The sequence below is a fragment of the Triplophysa rosa genome, linkage group LG24, assembly GCF_024868665.1.
Source record: "Triplophysa rosa linkage group LG24, Trosa_1v2, whole genome shotgun sequence".
Lineage (NCBI taxonomy): Eukaryota > Metazoa > Chordata > Actinopteri > Cypriniformes > Nemacheilidae > Triplophysa > Triplophysa rosa.
Window position 1 is genome coordinate 2851253 of NC_079913.1, and position 19266 is coordinate 2870518.

At 38.7% G+C, this 19266-nt stretch overlaps 3 protein-coding genes across 3 annotated transcripts in view; 2 read left to right on the plus strand and 1 right to left on the minus strand.

Annotated features, from left to right (window-relative positions):
* ano2b (anoctamin 2b) overlaps positions 1 to 6290 on the minus strand; it is a 44688-nt gene extending 38398 nt beyond the window's left edge. The window contains exon 1 of the mRNA XM_057323911.1: positions 6272 to 6290. The gene's annotated coding sequence lies outside the window, so the exon portion shown is untranslated. The remainder of the gene's footprint in view (positions 1 to 6271) is intronic.
* Positions 1484 to 6753, plus strand: cd9b (CD9 molecule b). The gene is made up of 8 exons (XM_057323912.1): positions 1484 to 1652; positions 3357 to 3459; positions 4490 to 4587; positions 5541 to 5615; positions 5700 to 5801; positions 5908 to 5997; positions 6119 to 6202; positions 6332 to 6753. Exons 1-8 carry the CDS (start codon positions 1590 to 1592, stop codon positions 6395 to 6397), a joined length of 681 nt encoding a protein of 226 aa, XP_057179895.1. The 5' UTR covers positions 1484 to 1589; the 3' UTR covers positions 6398 to 6753.
* Positions 6754 to 14642: 7889 nt separating this feature from the next.
* bcap29 (B cell receptor associated protein 29) lies at positions 14643 to 18298 on the plus strand. The gene is made up of 8 exons (XM_057323646.1): positions 14643 to 14755; positions 15372 to 15473; positions 15555 to 15655; positions 15780 to 15927; positions 16046 to 16181; positions 16289 to 16403; positions 16475 to 16575; positions 16735 to 18298. Exons 2-8 carry the CDS (start codon positions 15382 to 15384, stop codon positions 16768 to 16770), a joined length of 729 nt encoding a protein of 242 aa, XP_057179629.1. The 5' UTR covers positions 14643 to 14755; positions 15372 to 15381; the 3' UTR covers positions 16771 to 18298.
* Positions 18299 to 19266: the final 968 nt, after the last annotated feature.

A 19266-nucleotide genomic window follows, 5' to 3' on the forward strand; every position in this document is an offset into this window, starting at 1 on the left:
ATGTGTAAGATCACACCAAATGCTGTCTAATATAAACTGTTTTGTCTAACGTGACTAACCATCCTTGATCCTTACCATCACATTTGTTTTTACAGATATTAATACCTAAATGTAAAACTGTTGCTACTTTGTTTTGGCTGGTATCTGGTTGTGTTGTTTTGAAAGAAAAGCACAGTAAACCTACTATGGGTTGGCTCATTTATATTAAATATGTATGGTGACGTTCAACCATCAAAACCCATTGGTCAAAGGAAAACGTGAACGTCCACCATCTTTGTAATTTAATTTTGAGATTGATTTTGACTCTTAATTACATTACGTGACTGTAATCTCCATGACGGTTACCAAGGAACGTATAATAACAAGCAATAGGCTATAATAATAATTATTTAAAAGCAAAGTCTTCAACATATAATTTGCTATTTTATTTTCTGGGCGTTGCATAGATAAATGCATGCATAGTTTGCCTATGTGTAACGGTTTAAGAAAATATCTAGTTTTCCTTTGTCTAGAAGCAACACCAGAGGTGTTTTGCCCAACCCGGTATAAAAAAGCTCAACTTGTTTAAAATGAAACTAAACTATTATGTTGTTTCAGACATTTTTATTTGGCCAAGTGGTTCATGAAAAAGCAGAAATTTTGTAGGCAGGAATAGGAACATGTCAGAGCTTCACCAACCTCCTGCTTCCAAAAATGATAGCCTATAGATTTATAAATATAATGTATAAATATATAGAAAACATAACGTATGCAATAGAAATTAATAAAATATTTTTACATTTGCAAATTGCCAAATTGCCAGTGACTATTTGGTGGCCATGTTTTCTCAACTTCGTTGGAAGATGAGAAATCACATCCGTCCTCAATGTGCTGTCGTCTTCATGACCCATGTCCATTCTTTGTACTTTGAGACAGAAAATGTGTCAAGCAAAGGGACAATGTGTCCTGATTTCCCATTGGCCCTGCTTGAGTTACATTTTTACACTAACAAAAGCATTGGAGACAAAAGATCAGCACTCCCTTGCAAACCTTTGCATTATGTGGATCTTTTATACTTTATAATTCCATTCATGTGTTTTGAAACAGTTACATATAATTGTGTTAGTTTGGTGCTTTTCACTGGACGAATCTTTTAACCACGCGGTTGTTGGTATCTTCTCATCCTTGTCCTACTGCAACCCTTCCCGCTAAAACACAAAAAACACGCCTCCTTCTCCTAACGAAACCAGGTCCTTACCTTCGACAAATGAGTTCGACTTCATTCAGCGCTGCTCTGGCCGATCGGCGTTTGACGTCAAAGTACCGCGAGAGTGACCGACAGTACTTTTCTCTAATCGCTCTCGCGGGGCTTTGATGTCATGCGCAGCTCTGTCTGCGCAGCCTCGCAGTCGAATACTCCCAACTCCCGGTGAGCCACGCCTCCTATAATTTGCTTCCCTTTGACGAAACCAGGTGAGTCATAAGAGGGTGCGGCCTGAAAGAATTCTTTCAGTTCACACTTTTAGGTGTAAACTAAGGTGGTGAAACGCGTATCAGTCACTCAGTATCAGGTGTTTTCTCGACACTTTCTTGAATTTTACGGTTTAAACATGGCTGCAGGTGGATTTCAGTGCATCAAATATTTGCTATTTGTCTTCAACTTCATCTTTTGGGTAAGGTTTTCATGTATTTAAATGTCAGTAAGCTGATTGAAATGCAAGGTTACGATGGCACTAAGGCGGAAATGTTGAAGTGGCGTGACCGAGGTGTGGTTTGGACATAATAGTTTGTACAGATGCTCCTGTGGGGGTTTTATATTCTTAAGTTTTCAAACTATTTATATAAGATATATAAATGAGGAAGTTTGGGGGATAAGCAATAAGGGGACTTTTTACGTTTTTTCCGCGCTCCCGTCCCGAGTACTCGGATGCGCGCCCAACAAACTACAAACCATGTCAAAATTTGATTGGCGAATATTCGTGTAAATAAAGTCGGATATGTCTAAAATTGACTGAATTTCAAACGGGTGGAACATTTTAATACTTGTGAAAATAGTAGGTTTTCAACTGTTTATGATGTTAATATTTATCAGATGTTTTCATTGCTGTTGATTGAAGAGTCATACTAGCTTTTCTAGTTAAATCATGCCTGTTAAGTTTATACGTTGTTTTCTTTGGTTAACATAAGTTAGTATAGTATTAGGCTTGTATTAAGTTGCTGTAGTATTGAAATTTGACATATGTCATCCACTAAAACTTCAATAAAACTATTGTGACAACTTTACATGACCGTCCTTATAAAGTACAGTTAAATTACTTAGGCCATGATGTATAATTCACAAATATTATGTTAGAGACATAAGGTACTCATTTTAAGTTCCTGATCTTTTTTTAAGTTAAGTTGATGTTGCTCATATTTATACAACACTGACTGTTGTGGTTATCACTTCATAAACATTAACCAATGCTTTTAAACAACTGCTTTGTTTGGACCTTTTTACCCTCACAAAACACCAGGCGTGTGCAGGAAATCACAATAATACGTTTTGTAAACTGTTTTATAGAAGTTTAAAGAGTAAAAACTTGAACACTTGCCAACTTGTAATGAATTGGGGTGGAGTTTGTTGGATGGGATGATGGGATTTCTGTGTGGATGGATCAGACGGGATCTGTTTGGGAATCTTTGAGTCTCCACACCCCTGACTCACTCACTGTGACTCATAAGTGGGGGGTGGTACAGTTTTGGGAGCTGGTTAAGCTAGAATGTTTGCTATGTTTTTGTTTTGTTTCATCTTTACTCAAAGCACTATAGGAACGTATAGACCCACCCTTTGCATGAATTCATAGGTGGGTGAATCGGAATTTAAACGGTGTAACTACTTTTCCATGTCCTCTGGCGTGATCTGTAATATGCGTCAAAATAGTAGTTGAAAAATGCTTTGTGTGTCAGTGGTGGACTGTCTGTATAAACATGTAGGAGCAGGTTGATTACAAAAACCAAATGTTACTCTCAGCCATGTCGCATTGTAGAGTCATCATGGAAACAACACGGGTTGGGCAAGATGAACTGTAGCTTATGTCGCATATTTTTGCATATCTCGTTCTCATTGTTTGCTTTGTGGAAGCAAGACCCTGTGGTAGCTTTCGGGTCAGTTTCAGTGCATATAAAGCCTTTGTTCCGTAGGGCCTGTTGGACTTAATTCTCTGAAAAACAATATTTGGTTTTGTGCTTCCTGTGTGCTCCACCCTTGTAAATAATGCCATGCTTGGCCTGCAGCTATACTTTATGTGAGCGAGCTAGTTTGCTTTTTACTGTGTGTGGTCACTCAGCCGCATACATTGGGTTATATATAACATTTTCTTTTCTTGTTTTTCCAGTTGGCTGGTACAGGAGTTTTGGCCGTTGGTCTCTGGCTGCGTTTCGATGAGAAAACTAAAGGACTCTTTTCTTCCAACGATTCCCCGACTGTGTTTTTGACAGGTGAGATTTGGCTACTAGCACCCTCAAATCTAGATGTGTAAGTTATCCTTGTACAGGTGTGAATGCCCCTATAAAACGGTTATCGAGACAAAAATCATGTACCATTCTTCACGTTCCATACCTTCCCTTATCACCTGCGAGATCAGGTCTTGAAAAGGACACACCCAATCTGGACAATTGAATGTGCGTCTCGGCAACTTTTGATATAAGGACGTCTGAAATTATACGAATGAAAGATGAATCAGCAGAAGGAAACAAAGTTTTTCTGTCTAACCAGAAGATTAACCAATCATCACGAGATTGTGCTGTCCATTAATATTCATACAGATATTAAATAACCTTGAGATGTTCTTCAAAGCTCGGCTAAAGGCTAAAAGACAACCTGAAAATGTTGCCGCATTTGTGTCGGTTGAGTTTGTTTCTGTGTGTTATATTTAGGGAAGGCTCTGTGAATTATAATGGCCGTGCTGTTCAGATGAGCCTGTGTTTGGCCAACATGATGCCAGCTCTCTGCCCCTTTCCATCATGCCTCACAGAGCTGCCTTTCTCCTCCTCGCCAACAGAACTCGCATTGTTTTCTCCCTCCCCACCTACTTTTGTTTTGCCTTGGTTTACTTTCTTTTCTCAAGAATGGGGATTCTTGACTCCCACCAACCCAGAAGCATGATCAGTTTAGTATGCAAGGGTTCAAATTGCTGTCAGATGTGTCTAAAAGGGGCCGTCCTGCAGTGCCAAATAACCCAGGTGGGCCAGAAAAGCAGGTAGTTTCCATGGATGCGGCACAGTACGCTTTTGCTTTGACTATTTTTTGCATATTTTGCATGCTTTGGTTTTATTTCATTCAACTAGCTAGCTGTAGTTATTTATGCAGCCAACAATTTTTAGCTAGAAGTAAAATGCATACCTAAAGAGTGACGAAAAGTATGTTCCAGCTGTCAGAAAATAACATCAAAATGAATATAATGGAACGGGCAAATAAATGGATGTTATTTAGTTTACTTATGTTAAGTTTTTTGTTGTTTTTCTTCAGGGGTGTATATCCTCATCGTGGCGGGTGCCATTATGATGGTGGTCGGGTTCCTCGGATGCTGTGGAGCAATAAAAGAATCCTCATTCATGCTAGGACTGGTGAGACTCCCTTATTTTGCATTTTCCTAGCCAATGATTTTCTTACCCAAACATTGTTGATCAAATCGATAAAAATTAAGGTTGAAGTTGCAAGGCACATGTTGGCACTGGGTTTACATAAATGATTTACTGTATGTAGAATTATGGGTCCCTATCGTACACTCGGCGCAAGGTGCAGCACAAGTGTTTTTGCTAGTTTTCATTTTCCCGTCCTGCACCGCGTTGTTTAAATTGCAAATGCACTTGCGCTCATTTGTGCACCCGTGGGCGTGTTTTCAGGTGCATTGTTGGCGCATTGCTATTTTGAGTACCTGAAAATAGACTGCGCCATAGACCAATTCAAACCTAGTCTGAAGTCAATGCCGCAATATGTATACTGTATTTTTTTATGTAAAGAGCGCGTTAGTAGAAAATGCGCTTTTGGGCGGGTCCACAACACGCTTTCACTTTACTTATTAGACAGAGGGAAGCGCAGCAGCACACAAACATGCCAAATATAAAAAATAAGTGGATTACAATGTAAAAGATTATTGTTGTGTACATAAAGATAAAAAGATGGGTTGTCCTGTAGATGGTCTGCTCGCGTGCTTTAACTTCACGCACGAGCAGATCACAACTGGCTCTTAAATAGAATGAGAGATGAGAAACTGACTGGTTAACTGCATGTTATGCCCAAAAAACACCCATTACTCATTAAAAGAATCGGGACAACCCGTTTAGACCATGCGCCCGGGCTCGCTGACTGTTTTCCCGTCGTTAAACTAGCAAAAGTGGATTCGGACACGCTCTGAGTGCACCTGCGCTGTGCGCTTAGATCGTTAAATAGGGCCCATGGTCTTGCCATGTGTATGGTGGCTTGGGTCAAACCTTTTTTTTGTCCTGTGCATCGTGAATTCCAACGTTGGCCGTGTACATCACTATTGCAGTTAATGCAAAGATTTTTTTCTCTCCAGTTCTTCGCTTTCCTGCTCATCATTTTTGCGGCAGAGGTCGCTGCTGGAATCTGGGGATTGTCCAATCAAGACAAGGTGGGTGATGTTCATACTTCAAGGATGCTCGAAATGTTATTTTTGTCTTGTTTCTTGCTCATTTTCTCATTGTGTGTCACTCAGATTGTGTCAGATGTCCAAACGTTCTACACGGAGACTTTCAGCAACTACAAAGCAACAAAACAGGATGCTTTGAAGGAAACGCTGCGATTGATTCATTTTGGAGTTAGTTTTTGATTTTATAGTTTGTTTGATCCACAAGAGTAAAAACAATAACGCTTTAAGTATTCTTTAGTGAAAGTTAATTGAATGACTGTTTTTGTGCGTTTAGCTGCAGTGCTGTGGACCGACAGGAACGGCAGTTGATTTCTCTGCTGACATCTGCCCGAAAAAGGAGGGATTAGAAGTCCTTGTCACTACGGTACCAGAAACTAATAAATAATGAAGCTAGCACATACTCCTCAGTGAAATGTAGACATGACATGAGTAGCAATTTAGTTTTACTACATTCAAGTGTTTCTTAAACCCTTTTTGTACCCTAGAGCTGCCCAAGTGCCATCAAAGAAGTGTTCACCTCTAAGCTTCACATCATTGGAGGTGTTGGAATTGGTATTGGAGTGATCATGGTGAGTCTGAACTCTTAAGATCTCAGCTAAGCTCATTCGTGGACAAGAAACTGAAAAGATTACACTTACCTGGTTTATTACCTCATTTTATTGGCATCAGATATTAACCTCAGACTTTGTCGTTGACAGATCTTCGGTATGATCTTCAGCATGCTCTTGTGCTGTGCCATCCGACGAACCCGAGACATCGTATAAGCCGTTGTTGCCCAGCAGTCAGTTTCCTGCTATGTATTTATCTGATTGTGTGCTCGTGTGTGTGCGTGTGTGTGTGTTTGAAAAATAACTCCCACTTTGTTCTAAACTCAGAATTTTCCAAGCACATTAAAACTGTTACAGGCCTCATGAATGGCCTCGTCGATTCAATTTTAATTTCTTTTGGTGTTTAGATTAACCGGCATATATGCCTATTTGAATGATCTTACAAACTTCTTACGTTTTCTCTTGTGTAACATTTTACAAAATAGCTTATTTTATGAATGAGTTTATAATTTTCTCTGTCTGGAGAGCGTAACCATTTGAAATGATAAATAAAGTAGTCGATAACAAATCTACTGAATCTAAAGCCTGATTTCTTACCCAGTGTTAAATGTGGGCTCCAATGCCCCCTGCTGTTGCATTGCACAATTTTGTTTGTTTTGCATTTTGGAGTGAATCCCTGCATCTAAACATAGAGTTTTTACAAGACAATAAAAAGTAACAAGTTTTTATTTCTCCCAGAGTTCCAAGGAATCAGAAATTAAATGACAATTGTTGTCGTTCAGATTACATGATAGAAACTTGTCTTCTCTTCATTGTAACATCTTTGACACTGTACAAAATGTAAATTTCTTCTGCTGAAATCTTTTGATTTGATTTTGATTTGTGAACAATTTGACAATTAAAAAAAGTTATATATATATATATATTATTTATATATTTTATATATTGTTAAGGCCTACACGGGTAAAGTGAAGATGCACTCATTTTTTGCTTTTTTGTTTTTTCCCTTTTTTCCCTTTCTTCTTGGAGGCCCCGGGCCAGCCAAAGCCTCTGAACTCCAAGCAGTCCACTGCATTATGAGAGATGTAGTAAATGTTCTCCATGGCGGCTGGACTCGGAATATCCACGTCTTTTGTTGCGGTTTTGGCACTTGCGGACCGTTTCTTGGCAGAACTCTTCTTTTTGCTTTTTGTGGCAGGTCTTGCACTTTTAGATTTGGACTTTTTGGTACCTGAAGGCTGCAAGATTATTACTGATGTTGATCTAAAGGGAATTTTATCTGTTTGGAAATGTATGATAGGAATCTCAAAATTTCCAAACAGATTTGAGTTCTTTAATTGTTTAATAATGTAAAACAATATGCTTAATGTTAAGTAATGTATAAAGGTGACAAAAGTCACTTACCATTCTTCAAGTGTCTTCCTGTTAAATAAGATAATTGGGGTATTAGATGGTTGAGTATGCACTGCAAGAAATAAAACATATATTACAGAAGCAGGACTCCCAAATGTGATACCTCGAGTACTTATGTGTTTTTCCATGCATACTGAAATGATCTTTGACTAATGCATATATCAAAATGTATGTGATTTTCTTAAAAAGTAAAACTTTACATTACACACAGAAATTCTACAAAGATTGTCCTACCATAGAGCTGTAGTTCGTATCCAGTATGTCTCAACTGATGTACGGTCTTTTAATGTGTTGTGTGGCGTTGTCTTAGTGACGGATCATGGGAGCTTGTGGGATACATCCACATACTGGCTCATCAGGTTGGTCCAGGTTGTTTTTTTCCTAAATTTGTCGACTATCATCAAACTACAACAGCATCACTGAGAGTGTTTGATTGAAAAACAACAGCTACAACCTGATCATTGGAACTGACTTATATAATTTATGAATATAAAAGATTCATAAAATGTAATATATTTTTATTGGTAGGGTTAACATTCAACATTGTCATCTGTTAACTAGGTTTAATGTTCCATAAATAATGAACCCTAAATATTTGTTTTTGAAGGAGTAATTTGCTTTAATAGTTAAAACTCAAACAGGTGAGTTGAGGTGAAGGGCTGGTGATGGTTAAAGCTCATGCTTCATAACATGAGAGAACGGGGTTTAAGGTCAGCTGTTGTTTTGAATGCTTTTATGACTCAAATGTATTTCAGTTCAATTCATCCCGAGTCCTGGTTGCTTATTGGGTCTATGGGAGCTCAGGATCTACATCCTATCGCATGAATATGAAGACATAATGGCTCTTGAATTACTTTACAAGCAAAATCAAAGATTTATCAAAAATAAGGAATGTACCCACAAACAAATGATGAATTAATTAAATATGCATTTTGGAGGTAGCCTACTCCAGCAGGTAGTAATATGTTCTCATACAAATAGAATCTAGTCAACGTAGTCTAGTCCCTATATGATGTAAGACTCATGAAGGCAGCAAAAATTGGGCCATTTATTTCATAAAAATTTACCCTGGAAGTTGGATAATGTTTGGTGGTATGAATTGTAATAGCTATAGGTTGATCCAAAAATATAAGCTGTAATTGATGCAGAATAACTCATATAATTTTCTCATACATAACGTATATACAGTATAAGTGTTTTTTTGTAGTGTGGTTGTGAAGTTGCAAACATTTACTAGAAGGTTGTAAGTTACCAGAAGTTTCATGAGCATGCAGTGCGCAGTGGTCTTGTGGTAGTGTGCACTTACTCTGGGCTTGGTAGCATAGGGTTCAAATCCGACTTTGGATGATAATATCTTATGTGGACCAGGTATATATAAAAAAGATAAAATTACCAGGAGAACTGTCATGAGCATGCAGTGCCCAGTGGTCTGGTGGTAAGGTGCACTTGTTCTGGTCTTGGTAGCTCAGGCTTCAAACCCAGCTTTGGATGAAAATATCTTATGTGGACCAGGTATTAATAAAAAAGATAAAATTACCAGGAGAACTGTCATGAGCATGCAGTGTCCAATGGCTCAGTGGTGAGGAACACTACCCTTAGATCAAGAGGTCTGGGGTATGAGCTCAGGTGTTGACTTGCATCTGAATGGTGGTGTAGACTGGGTTCAAACCCCAGCTGAGGAGCAGGTACCTGAATGGTGGTGTAGACTGGGTTCAAACCCCAGCTGAGGAGCAGGTACCTGAATGGTGGTGTATACTGGGTTCAAACCCCAGCTGATGATCAGGGACCTGAATGGTGGTGTATACTGGGTTCAAACCCCAGCTGATGAGCAGGGTCCTGAATGGTGGTGTAGACTGGGTTCAAACCCCAGCTGAGGAGCAGGGACTTGCCTGGTTCCAAGTGGGTGTAGAAGAAGTGTTGTGAATAGTATGCATAGGTGTGTAGTGAGGTTTTTTTGTGTGTTGGTAGTAGGCCAGAAGGAAAAATTTTAGTATGTGGTGTATAACCCCCTGTGTATGCACTCCTGATCTTCGGGGGGGAGACACACTCCAACGTCCCCCCCCTTCACGGGTTGGTTGTATCTTCTGGCCACCTGGGCTGCTTGGTCTGTTGCAACTCCTCTCCTCTCCTCTCCTCTCCTCTGGTCTCCAGCCTCTCCTAGTACCCAGTTGTGCTTGTTTTGCCCTCCAGTTGGCTTTGAACCTGGGACCTCTTGATCCACGTTCAGTGCTCATCCACCTGAGCCATTGGGTCCTGCACGTGTATGACAGTTCTCCGGGCGTATTTATCTTTTTTTTAAATCAGTTGCGCATAAGAGATGTCATTGAACACTTAAAGTGTCAGATGCCAGCCTTGAACCCTTGGCTACATGTTCTCATGTAAGTGTGCATCCACCAGAGCCACTGTGCCAGGCACATGTGTGACAGTTCTCCGGGCGTGTTTATATTTTTCATCAGGTCTGCAAAGAAACAACAAAAATCCAGAGCCTGGCCTTGAAACCTACACCACCTGTTTTCAAGTTGTGCACACAGCCTTTGAGCTACTTTGCTATGCACACTTGGGCTACTTCTCCGGGCGTGTTTAGCCATTTTCTTTCATCAGGCTTGCATAAGAGGTGTTCAGGCCATGGGTTTGAACCCTTCATCAGTTGTTGCAGGGTTAGCACCCATACCCCCGAGCCATAGCGCCATGCACAGTTGTCTCATTTCTCCGAGCGTATTTGTCTTTTTCTTTCATCAGGCCTGCATAAGAAATGTCCTTGAATACTTAGTCTCCAAGCTTGGGATTGAACCTCTGGCCATCTGCTTTGTTGGCTGTGCTTATAACATAGAGCCAAAGTGCTTTTGAGGTTTCTCATGGTATATTTTTCCTTTTGATATTGATAAGAAACCCATAAGAAATATTAAAGCATCCAAACCTCATCAACCACCAGAACCAGCTTTTGCACGCATGATTTGCTCCTAGGATGACCGAACACATATGAAAGAGAGCCCTGAAGTTGTGCCAGATGGGATTTGAACCCTCTCCCTCTCGTTTCCAAATCAGCAGTCATACGCCTGAGCCACCCAGTGCTGCGGACGCCATTGGCTTCTCCAAATAAGTTTTAGTTTGTTTCATGGCATGAAAAATGGAATAAAGGAAATATTTCCCTCTTTTGAGTAAAGCACCCACTCCACTGAACCACTGGAGCCGGTGGGAGTTGGTGATTCTCAACTATAATGACTGGGTGTCTGGTCACAAAAGAGATGTCCAGAAGGTATGAACCCTGGACCTATTGGTTCAGTTTCAGTGCTCATACTCCTGGGCTATTGAACCTGATGGGTAAAACAGATCAAATTCACAAGTTATTATGGCATGTCAAAAATACCTTAACCTAAAACTAATGTTTGAACCCAGGTCCTATTTGTTTGGAACCAGCACTCATGCCACTGAGCCATAGACACAAGTGATTCTTTTTTAGGAAAGCACAGATATGTAACGAATAATGAAAGTGTTTCTTATATGTACTTCAACCAGTATTTAAAAAATAAAGTCAGAGTGATGTCGGTTTTGCTGGTTGTTGATGTCAGCTGTGAATTATCACAACGCGCTTAAGCAGTCACGTCACAGGAAAATAAGTGAACGGTGTCTCAATGTGAAGTGAGCCAGGGTCCTTACCAGTGCCCGGACCCGTGTACACGATATACTCTGATTGACGACCTCGGGAACAAGGGAGCTGATCGAGACACAGGGGGAGCCTCTCAATATGCCTCCTCGTTTCCTCGCTCCTCCGTCCACCATCCTATGACCCGGAAACCGAAATTACGCTTTTTGTAAATGTATACCTATTTTAGACAGTATAGTTAATATTCATAAAGTTAATATATTATATATTTATGTATAACATATATTTGACAAACCTTATATACATTTCTGACCACTTTTAAGCATGTTTTAACTTATTTTATTGTAGTGGAGATTATGAAATCTGCCTAAAGTATGTATTTAACTTTATTTTTTATATTTTCAATGTGCAATGTGCAAAAAAACAAGGGAATCTCAGGCTTTAACCCTAGACCTCCTGATTCGATTTTAATGCTCACGCCCCTGAGCTACTGAATCTGATTGACAGTGCTTAAAATTACACCATATTCACAGGTCATATGCCATAGATACACACAGCCAAAGTTCAACAAAAACATTCTGCTGAAAGTTGTGTAGGAAATGGAGCATAGTTAGAAAGTAATGAATAGTTATTTCACATAGATAATTACTGATATATTCAACCCCTGTGGATTCTGAGGTTTGATCCCAGCACTGCCAGAGCTATGAAGCACATGTTTAACCTGTTGAGCTATAAGAACTCCACCTATCTCAAACTGTCAGCTCTCAGCTGTCTAGATAAATATGGATCCGTGGCCATTTTTTTAAATCTCTGATTTCATTGTTTGATACAAAACAGTGCCGAGAGGAGGAGATGTTTATTCTCATAATACATCTGCTTATGGCTCAAAATCATCAGTCGTTTAACACACAAGCTATACCACCTTTGTCATTATAATGTTTATTGTTTGAAAACAAAAATGCATGAAAATTGAATAAATGTAGACGATAAAAACACTAAAAATCTTTTAGTAAAAAAAGTTTTACTGTAACATTTTTTTATAGTACATAAAACAACGCATACAGCAGGTAACAATACCTGCTTAAATAAAATGTTAATCCCCTTTGCACACAGATCCAGGACATCATTTCCACACTGATGCAGAAAGTCTGTGATCTACAATTGACACTTCAATACAATGCACATGTAAATAATGTAAACAATGTTTGAATAAAATATTGTTGCATAGTATATTGAGCTCTTTTTATTGTTCATTCAATAAATGTTTTATTGTTATAAACCATTATTCACAATCAAATAAAAATGTACACGTACAAATTTGTGTAAAAAAAAACTTGACTGAACTGCGTCCTCCTGTGGTGATATGTGTGTGTTACACTTCTGCAACTCGAGGTAAAAAAATTGATGAGTGGCGCCATCATGTGGTAAATTACACCTATTACAACTGAAGCAACTTATTTCTGTATCTATAGCTGCAGTCACATTCATTTTATAAACCATCATTCAGAAACATAAAAAAATGTAAACGTAGAAAAACTGATATAAAACACGACTGACTGCGCCCTCCTGTGGTGACATGTGTGTGTTACACTTCTGCAACTCGAGGTAAAAATAATAATGAGTGGCGCGGCTGGCGCCATCATGTGGTATATTACACCTATTACACTGAAGCAACCTATTTCTGTATCTATAGCTGCAGTCACATTAATTTCATAAACCATCATTCAGAAACAAATAAAAATGTAAACGTAGAAAAACTGGTATAAAACATGACTGAACTGCGCCCTCCTGTGGTGATATGTGTGTGATACACTTCTGCAACTCTATGAAAAAAAACATTAATGAATGACGCCCTCATGTGGTGAATAACACCTATTACACTGAAGCAACCGATTTCCGTATCTGTAGCTCGAGTCACATGAATCGCTTGTATTAAATCCTTTTATATTTGACCACTCATTGATTATTCTTTTCAGCAAACTATAGCTTTTATATGTTTTTAAATGGATTTCATTTAATAACATCTATAAACTTCACAAAACAACATTTAATACTATATTTATTATATGTGTATTTATATACATTAAATTGATTGTGTTAATCCCCTTTGCATGTTTCTCAGCTCTACTGAGAGCAAAGAAATGTCATGGGTGGCGCCCTCCTGTGGTAAGATTGGTGTATTACGCTGGTGAAAATAATATTTCCGGCTTTAGCTGGAGTGACAGGAATATTTTGTGTTATAAAATCAAGGATTACTCTTGGAAGAATACTGGAAAAAACATATATTTTCAAGATATATTTAAACAAAGTATTGCATGAAATGTTGACAAAATGTTAAGTGCTCTCCCCTCTTTGGATAAAAGTGTCTGCAAAAAACATTGATAAATATTACGCCACTGACAGCTGAGCCAAAATAGCTGGCGCCCTCCTGTGGTGATTTGTGAGCATTAAAATGATAAAAAAAGCTATTTTCCAACTTCAGCTTGAATACGCATTAATTATTTGACATTGCTACATAATTATTTAAGATTATTAATTACTCTTCCCATAAATAAAATAATCTAAGACAAATCATGTATTTTTAATATATTTCTTTATTATAAAATATCATTACATTTGAACATACACCCCGAACCACAGAGTCAAAAGAGCTTTTATGAGTGGCGCCCTCCTGTGGTAGCATGTGAGTAATACACCCCCGACAGCTCAGTTAAACCATTTTTATGAGTGGCGCCCTCCTGTGGTAATAGTTGCATATTACACTGATCTATATATATTTTCTCAGCTTCAGCTCGAATTAATATCTTGCATGAAAACATTTGAGATTGCCACAAAATTCTTCACAAAATATTTTGTCAAATCCCTTTTTTATTGAAGAGTAAATAATAGGCCTATCCCTAATTAAAATGTGATTACATGGACTATAGATTTACAAACGAATGTATATATATGTATATATATGTATATGTGTGTCTGTTCTTTTTTAATATTTATAATTTCCACACTTTGTATTGTTAATTAATACCTCGTGCACGTTTGCTTTTGGTGTTAGTGCTAGTTAGAACTGAGAGACATGTATTACACACAAATGACCACAGGATGGCGCACACCAATATAGTTTATCTAACCTGCCTACGCTTGCAGTAGTGTAACACACAAAAATGACCACAGGAGAGCGCCATTTACTAAATTTACCTTATTGTGTTATTAAAATATGATATAAAACAGAACACATATGTGCACGGCGGGGCAATATGGTACAAATAATGAGTCAATAATTTAAAGTAAAAATAGTATAATACCTTTTTTTGCACATTATTATATTTTAAAGTTCAGTGTAACTAAATAACGAATGCACATTGTTTCTATCAGCACGGTAATCAGCACGTTACACAATCTTAAAGCGATGAAAAATTATTATTATAGTATTTTGATCGTGTATCAAACGCTCGCTTCGGAGCACTTTGATGACATCATCGGAGCGCGACGGCAGCGCTGCGTCTATCCGCATTTTGATAAAGTTTCTTTTAAACTGGATTTATCCTTCACCAACACATGTAAGTTTCACAAAGACATGCTCACTTATGTTGTTGTAAACTGTAAATGTTGTACGTATGTTTTACGTATGCAGTGTTTATCTTCGTGATAGATTATGTCTTGGCATCCTTAATGTTGACTTCCTGTTTAGTTGCATTAAAAGCATATTTAATATAAAGTGTTTGAATATTGTACAACCATGTTAACCAAGTTGTGTGTTACTGTAATGTAACATGAGCTTATGAACAAGTTAATGATTGATATAATAAAAGCTTGATATTACTATTAACTGATGTACATATGTGTTTACATTACATTTATTTAGTGTTAAATAAACTCACCCATTTGCTTTCTAGTTGTTGTTTATTGTTGTGTTAAGTAGCAGGAGGCAGGTGGAGCTTCATTGACCTTTGATCTGAACATAATGTCATAAGTAGATTTGCTCCGAGATGAATAACTGCCTTCATTAGTAAAGAATTTTTGCATTTTAAATAACCTGTTACAGATTTAGGGGCGGTTTCCCGGACAGGGCTTAAAATGTTAGAGGTGTCTTGATCGAAAACAACTCACACTGACATATCTTAAAATATTTTAGTGCGTTTGTGTCTTTCTTCAAATCTTATTTTTTTGACACAGCTAATGCAAGATGACTTTGCAGTGGACTGCAGTTGCCTCTTTCCTCTACGCTGAGATTGCTGTTCTCATCATCTTCTGTCTGCCTTTTATTGCTGCTCAAAGGTAAAATGTTCTCCGCTCCTCTTCGAGGCATATGTGCTCGGTGTGTCTGGTCTGCATTGGCTCTTTCTTTTCTATTTACAGATGGCAGCGTATTTTCAATTGGAACATCTGGAACCGTCTTTCCCAGTTCTGGAACAAAGGATTTCTCACCATGATAATTATCCTCATTGTTCTTTTTCTTGGTATGTGAATGTATTTGGCTTTAGCTGCGCTCTGTGAGTTCTAATCTGGTCACGGTTTAAATAGTATTATTTCCACATTTTAGGATGGTTATAAATGACCCCCGTTAACCTCACTGTGTTCTAGATGCCCTGCGAGAAGTGAAGAAGTATTCTAGTGCTGACCAGACCAAAGAGGCCAAACTCCAACCAAACATGTATGATCACATGCACATGAAGCTCTTCCGAGCCCAGAGGAACCTTTACATCTCGGGGTTCTCACTTTTCCTGTGGCTGTAAGGACCAGTCAAAACACAACACATTAACCATTGTCAGTTTAATTTGAGTTTGTGGTTTTCTGTGGATGTTACTGCAGTTGTCTTGTGAAATTTGACTTCAGTTCTTCTCCCTCAGCGTCTTGAGGCGAGTTATAACTCTTATTAACCAGCTGGCCACGGCGGTGAGCACCAGCGCCGCCCTACAGATTCAAGTTGAAAGTGCAAACCAGGCTGCCAAGAAATACATGGAGGATAATGAGCTGCTCAAACAGGTTTATAACACTTCTTACTCTTTTATTAAATCTCAAGAATAAGCCAAGTTATAATCTGATAAAGCCGCATGTAAAAGATTGATGGGACAAAACGCTGTTGCTCACAGGCACTTGCAGATGACAAAGGAGAAGCAGGAGGGAAGAAAGAAGACTCAGAGGAGACAAAAGTCCTGAAGACAGAGGTGAAGAGTCTGACAGAACAGCTCCAGAGGACCACAGATGGTGAGGACTGATTTGATGATATGGGGTGAAACAGCTCTGCAGGTTAACAAGTTATCTGTTTGTCTTTACAGCCCTAACGAAATCAAGGTCAGATTCAGATGCCACGAGAAAGCAAACTGAAGGACTTACCAAAGAATATGACCGCCTGCTTCAAGAACACCAGGAGCTTCAGGTAACGTGCACCTGAATGTCTGGCCAACCATATCACATGAGATGATGACAAATATGTTAAACTTATTCGGTTTATTAAGGGAACGTTTTTGGCCTATACCAATGGAGTTACGAATTAAATGAATATAAAATGAATGTTTCATTTTTCTTTCTTCCCTAGAATCAGCTGGACAGCGGAGACAAAAAAGACAACTAGACCACACAGTTTCTCGGCTGTGTCCCACACTAGCATGCAATGAAAACAGGTTGTCATGAGTTCATTCGTGAGTTCTCAGGTCTGAAGCCTTCACGACATCACTTCCTGTCCGGTTACCTGCTTGCCACACATTTGAAGTAGCAGTTTTTCTGTATGTTTTTTTTCTTTGGTTCTGGCGATGCAGAGCTGTATTTTGAGATGAGCTGACTGGTCAAGCATGTAAACATGACTGTGAATCCAGCAGCTGCTCAGAGTGAATGTAGGTCGTGTTATCGATGCTTTTAGGTTATTGAGCGATGCTTGCACTGTATTGGTATACCTTCTGTCCTTCCTTCCTTCTTTGAACGACTCCTTGGCAAAACAAACCTGGTGTGAACGTTGAAATACTTCACACAAACAAACACGAGTCAGAGTAGCACTTGGGTAGCTGTGTCAATCCATGTTTTACCATACTTTTATATATATTTCGTCAAATAAATCCCTCCTTTCATTTTCCAAAGATGTACACGTCTGTTGTTGTAATCCATCAGGAAGTGTATCTAAGATCACATACAAGCTACATTGGTCATTTCAGCAATTTTAATTGAGGAAAGCTGTATATACAGATAAAACAACGCGTAGCAGGTAAACACATCACATTGAGACTCTTGTGAGCCCATCAACAATGACAGCAAGTTATTGTGTTTGTTCTTGAATCTGCAGAGGTAGTTACATCACACCTGAGCTCAAAAGACTGTTAAACAAATGCTGACACCAGATCTCTCCAATATGGTGATATTTATTAAACACGCGAGGATAGACAGTTTCCTATTGAAGTTCATTTGAGGTAGCTCTATTTCTGTGCTATTGATCCGTAAACTCCACGGGTCAAAACTCGTCTGGGAAACACGTCTATGTCATATTTCACCCCAAATCAACAAACATAACATCCATATTACAGGAATAGTTATTGTGTAAATAACAAATTGTGGTACTCGTGAAAAATCACACTGGTTCGTTAAAATAGAAAACATCTTTTCTTACTGTTTTTCTTTTGATTTGGGGTGTATGTGACCTGGACATGTTTTCCCGACCTCCACGCTGTTGCTGGTAAGGATATTTTTATTGGCCTGAAAGACATGATAAAAAATATGAATTTGCCATAACCTTGCTATGTGGCCGTCTGCAGCGTGTCAATACGCTGATCTATTTATGACGCTTCCATGCCCACTTGCAGACGGCATGATAGTGTCCTCCTATCCTGATTTCATATCTGCACTTAACAGACAGAAGAGATGGAAAATGATGAAATGTGTATATGTGCTATGCAACTCTGTAAAAAATAGTTCGCTTTGAAATATTCTGAAATGTCTTAAAATAACAAAGGGGGAATGTTTATGTCTTTATCAATATGATCAATAAGATTTTAATGGGTGCAAAACGCTCCGTCTAAGTGCCTCAGGTGAGCGGCGAGTGTTTACGGTTTGCTGTGATTGTATTCGCATCATTTCTCACTGTCTTCACAATTAAATTGAAAAATTGTACTGTTTGTATTGATTGTGTATCTTTCTTTGTAGTATATAGTTTTATTTTAAAAAAGAATGCATCTAATCTTTCACATAAATGCATTTTTTACACATCAGGGTATTTACGCAAGTATATAAAAACATATTTCGCAAAAATACATGTACTGACTAACTTAAAAGCAAGTAATAAATGCCACTTTTTCTGTTTGCTTTACAAGTCACAAAAAATTCTTTCCTTGGTAAACGAACAAGTGTTCCAACAGCCGACCTGTAGCGCCAAAGAAAAAGGAACGTTTTTGCCAGACAACCATTTATACAAATGTATAAAAGAATAATTATTTGCAAATTTGAGGAACAATTGATTGAACGACCTGAGAATAGACCGTGCCGACTTTTCTTGCACTTTTTTTGGCACAGGAATGCACCCGTTCGCATGCATGCACGCGCACACACACACACACACACACACACACACACACACACACACACACACACACACACAACACGTCTCACAGTGATATACATACACATTACACAACATCGATCATGAAGAGGATTACCTATGCACGCATGATCACACACACCTGATCGTGAGCACGCTCAACCATCTCTCACGCCTTCCCTAAAGTGGGAGGAACAACTGATATGGAAAAGCATGATGGTGAGCGGCTGGTTGGCCCGTTTCCTGATGATGCTTCAGACATTAGAAACAAATGAGATGTAAATGAGACCTCCTGGATTTTCCCAACGTAGTCAACCTGTCGGCAAGGCCTAGCTAACATAAACACACAGTGTCTTGGTCAACAGCTGGCATTAGAGTAAGTTAGGTTTAGATATGACTGATCCTCAGGGCCTGTGCTCTACCGTCGCTGTAATCCAGTGCTGGTGAGCTTCTGTAGTGAAGATACGTCTTTTGTTCTGAAACAGGTTAGGTAGGTTAAGACATTCTTTTTTCTCTTTTGAAAAGCAGTGTGTACATTTAAGAAATGTT

Bases quoted from the DNA above. Each gene is read 5' to 3' on its own strand.
- cd9b (XM_057323912.1), top strand. From the start codon at position 1,590: ATGGCTGCAGGTGGATTTCAGTGCATCAAATATTTGCTATTTGTCTTC. The intron at 1,653-3,356 runs GTAAGGTTTTCA...TTGTTTTTCCAG, and splicing joins TCTTCAACTTCATCTTTTGG to TTGGCTGGTACAGGAGTTTT. The intron at 3,460-4,489 runs GTGAGATTTGGC...GTTTTTCTTCAG, and splicing joins CCCGACTGTGTTTTTGACAG to GGGTGTATATCCTCATCGTG.
- bcap29 (XM_057323646.1), top strand. From the start codon at position 15,382: ATGACTTTGCAGTGGACTGCAGTTGCCTCTTTCCTCTACGCTGAGATT. The intron at 15,474-15,554 runs GTAAAATGTTCT...TTCTATTTACAG, and splicing joins CCTTTTATTGCTGCTCAAAG to ATGGCAGCGTATTTTCAATT. The intron at 15,656-15,779 runs GTATGTGAATGT...ACTGTGTTCTAG, and splicing joins CCTCATTGTTCTTTTTCTTG to ATGCCCTGCGAGAAGTGAAG.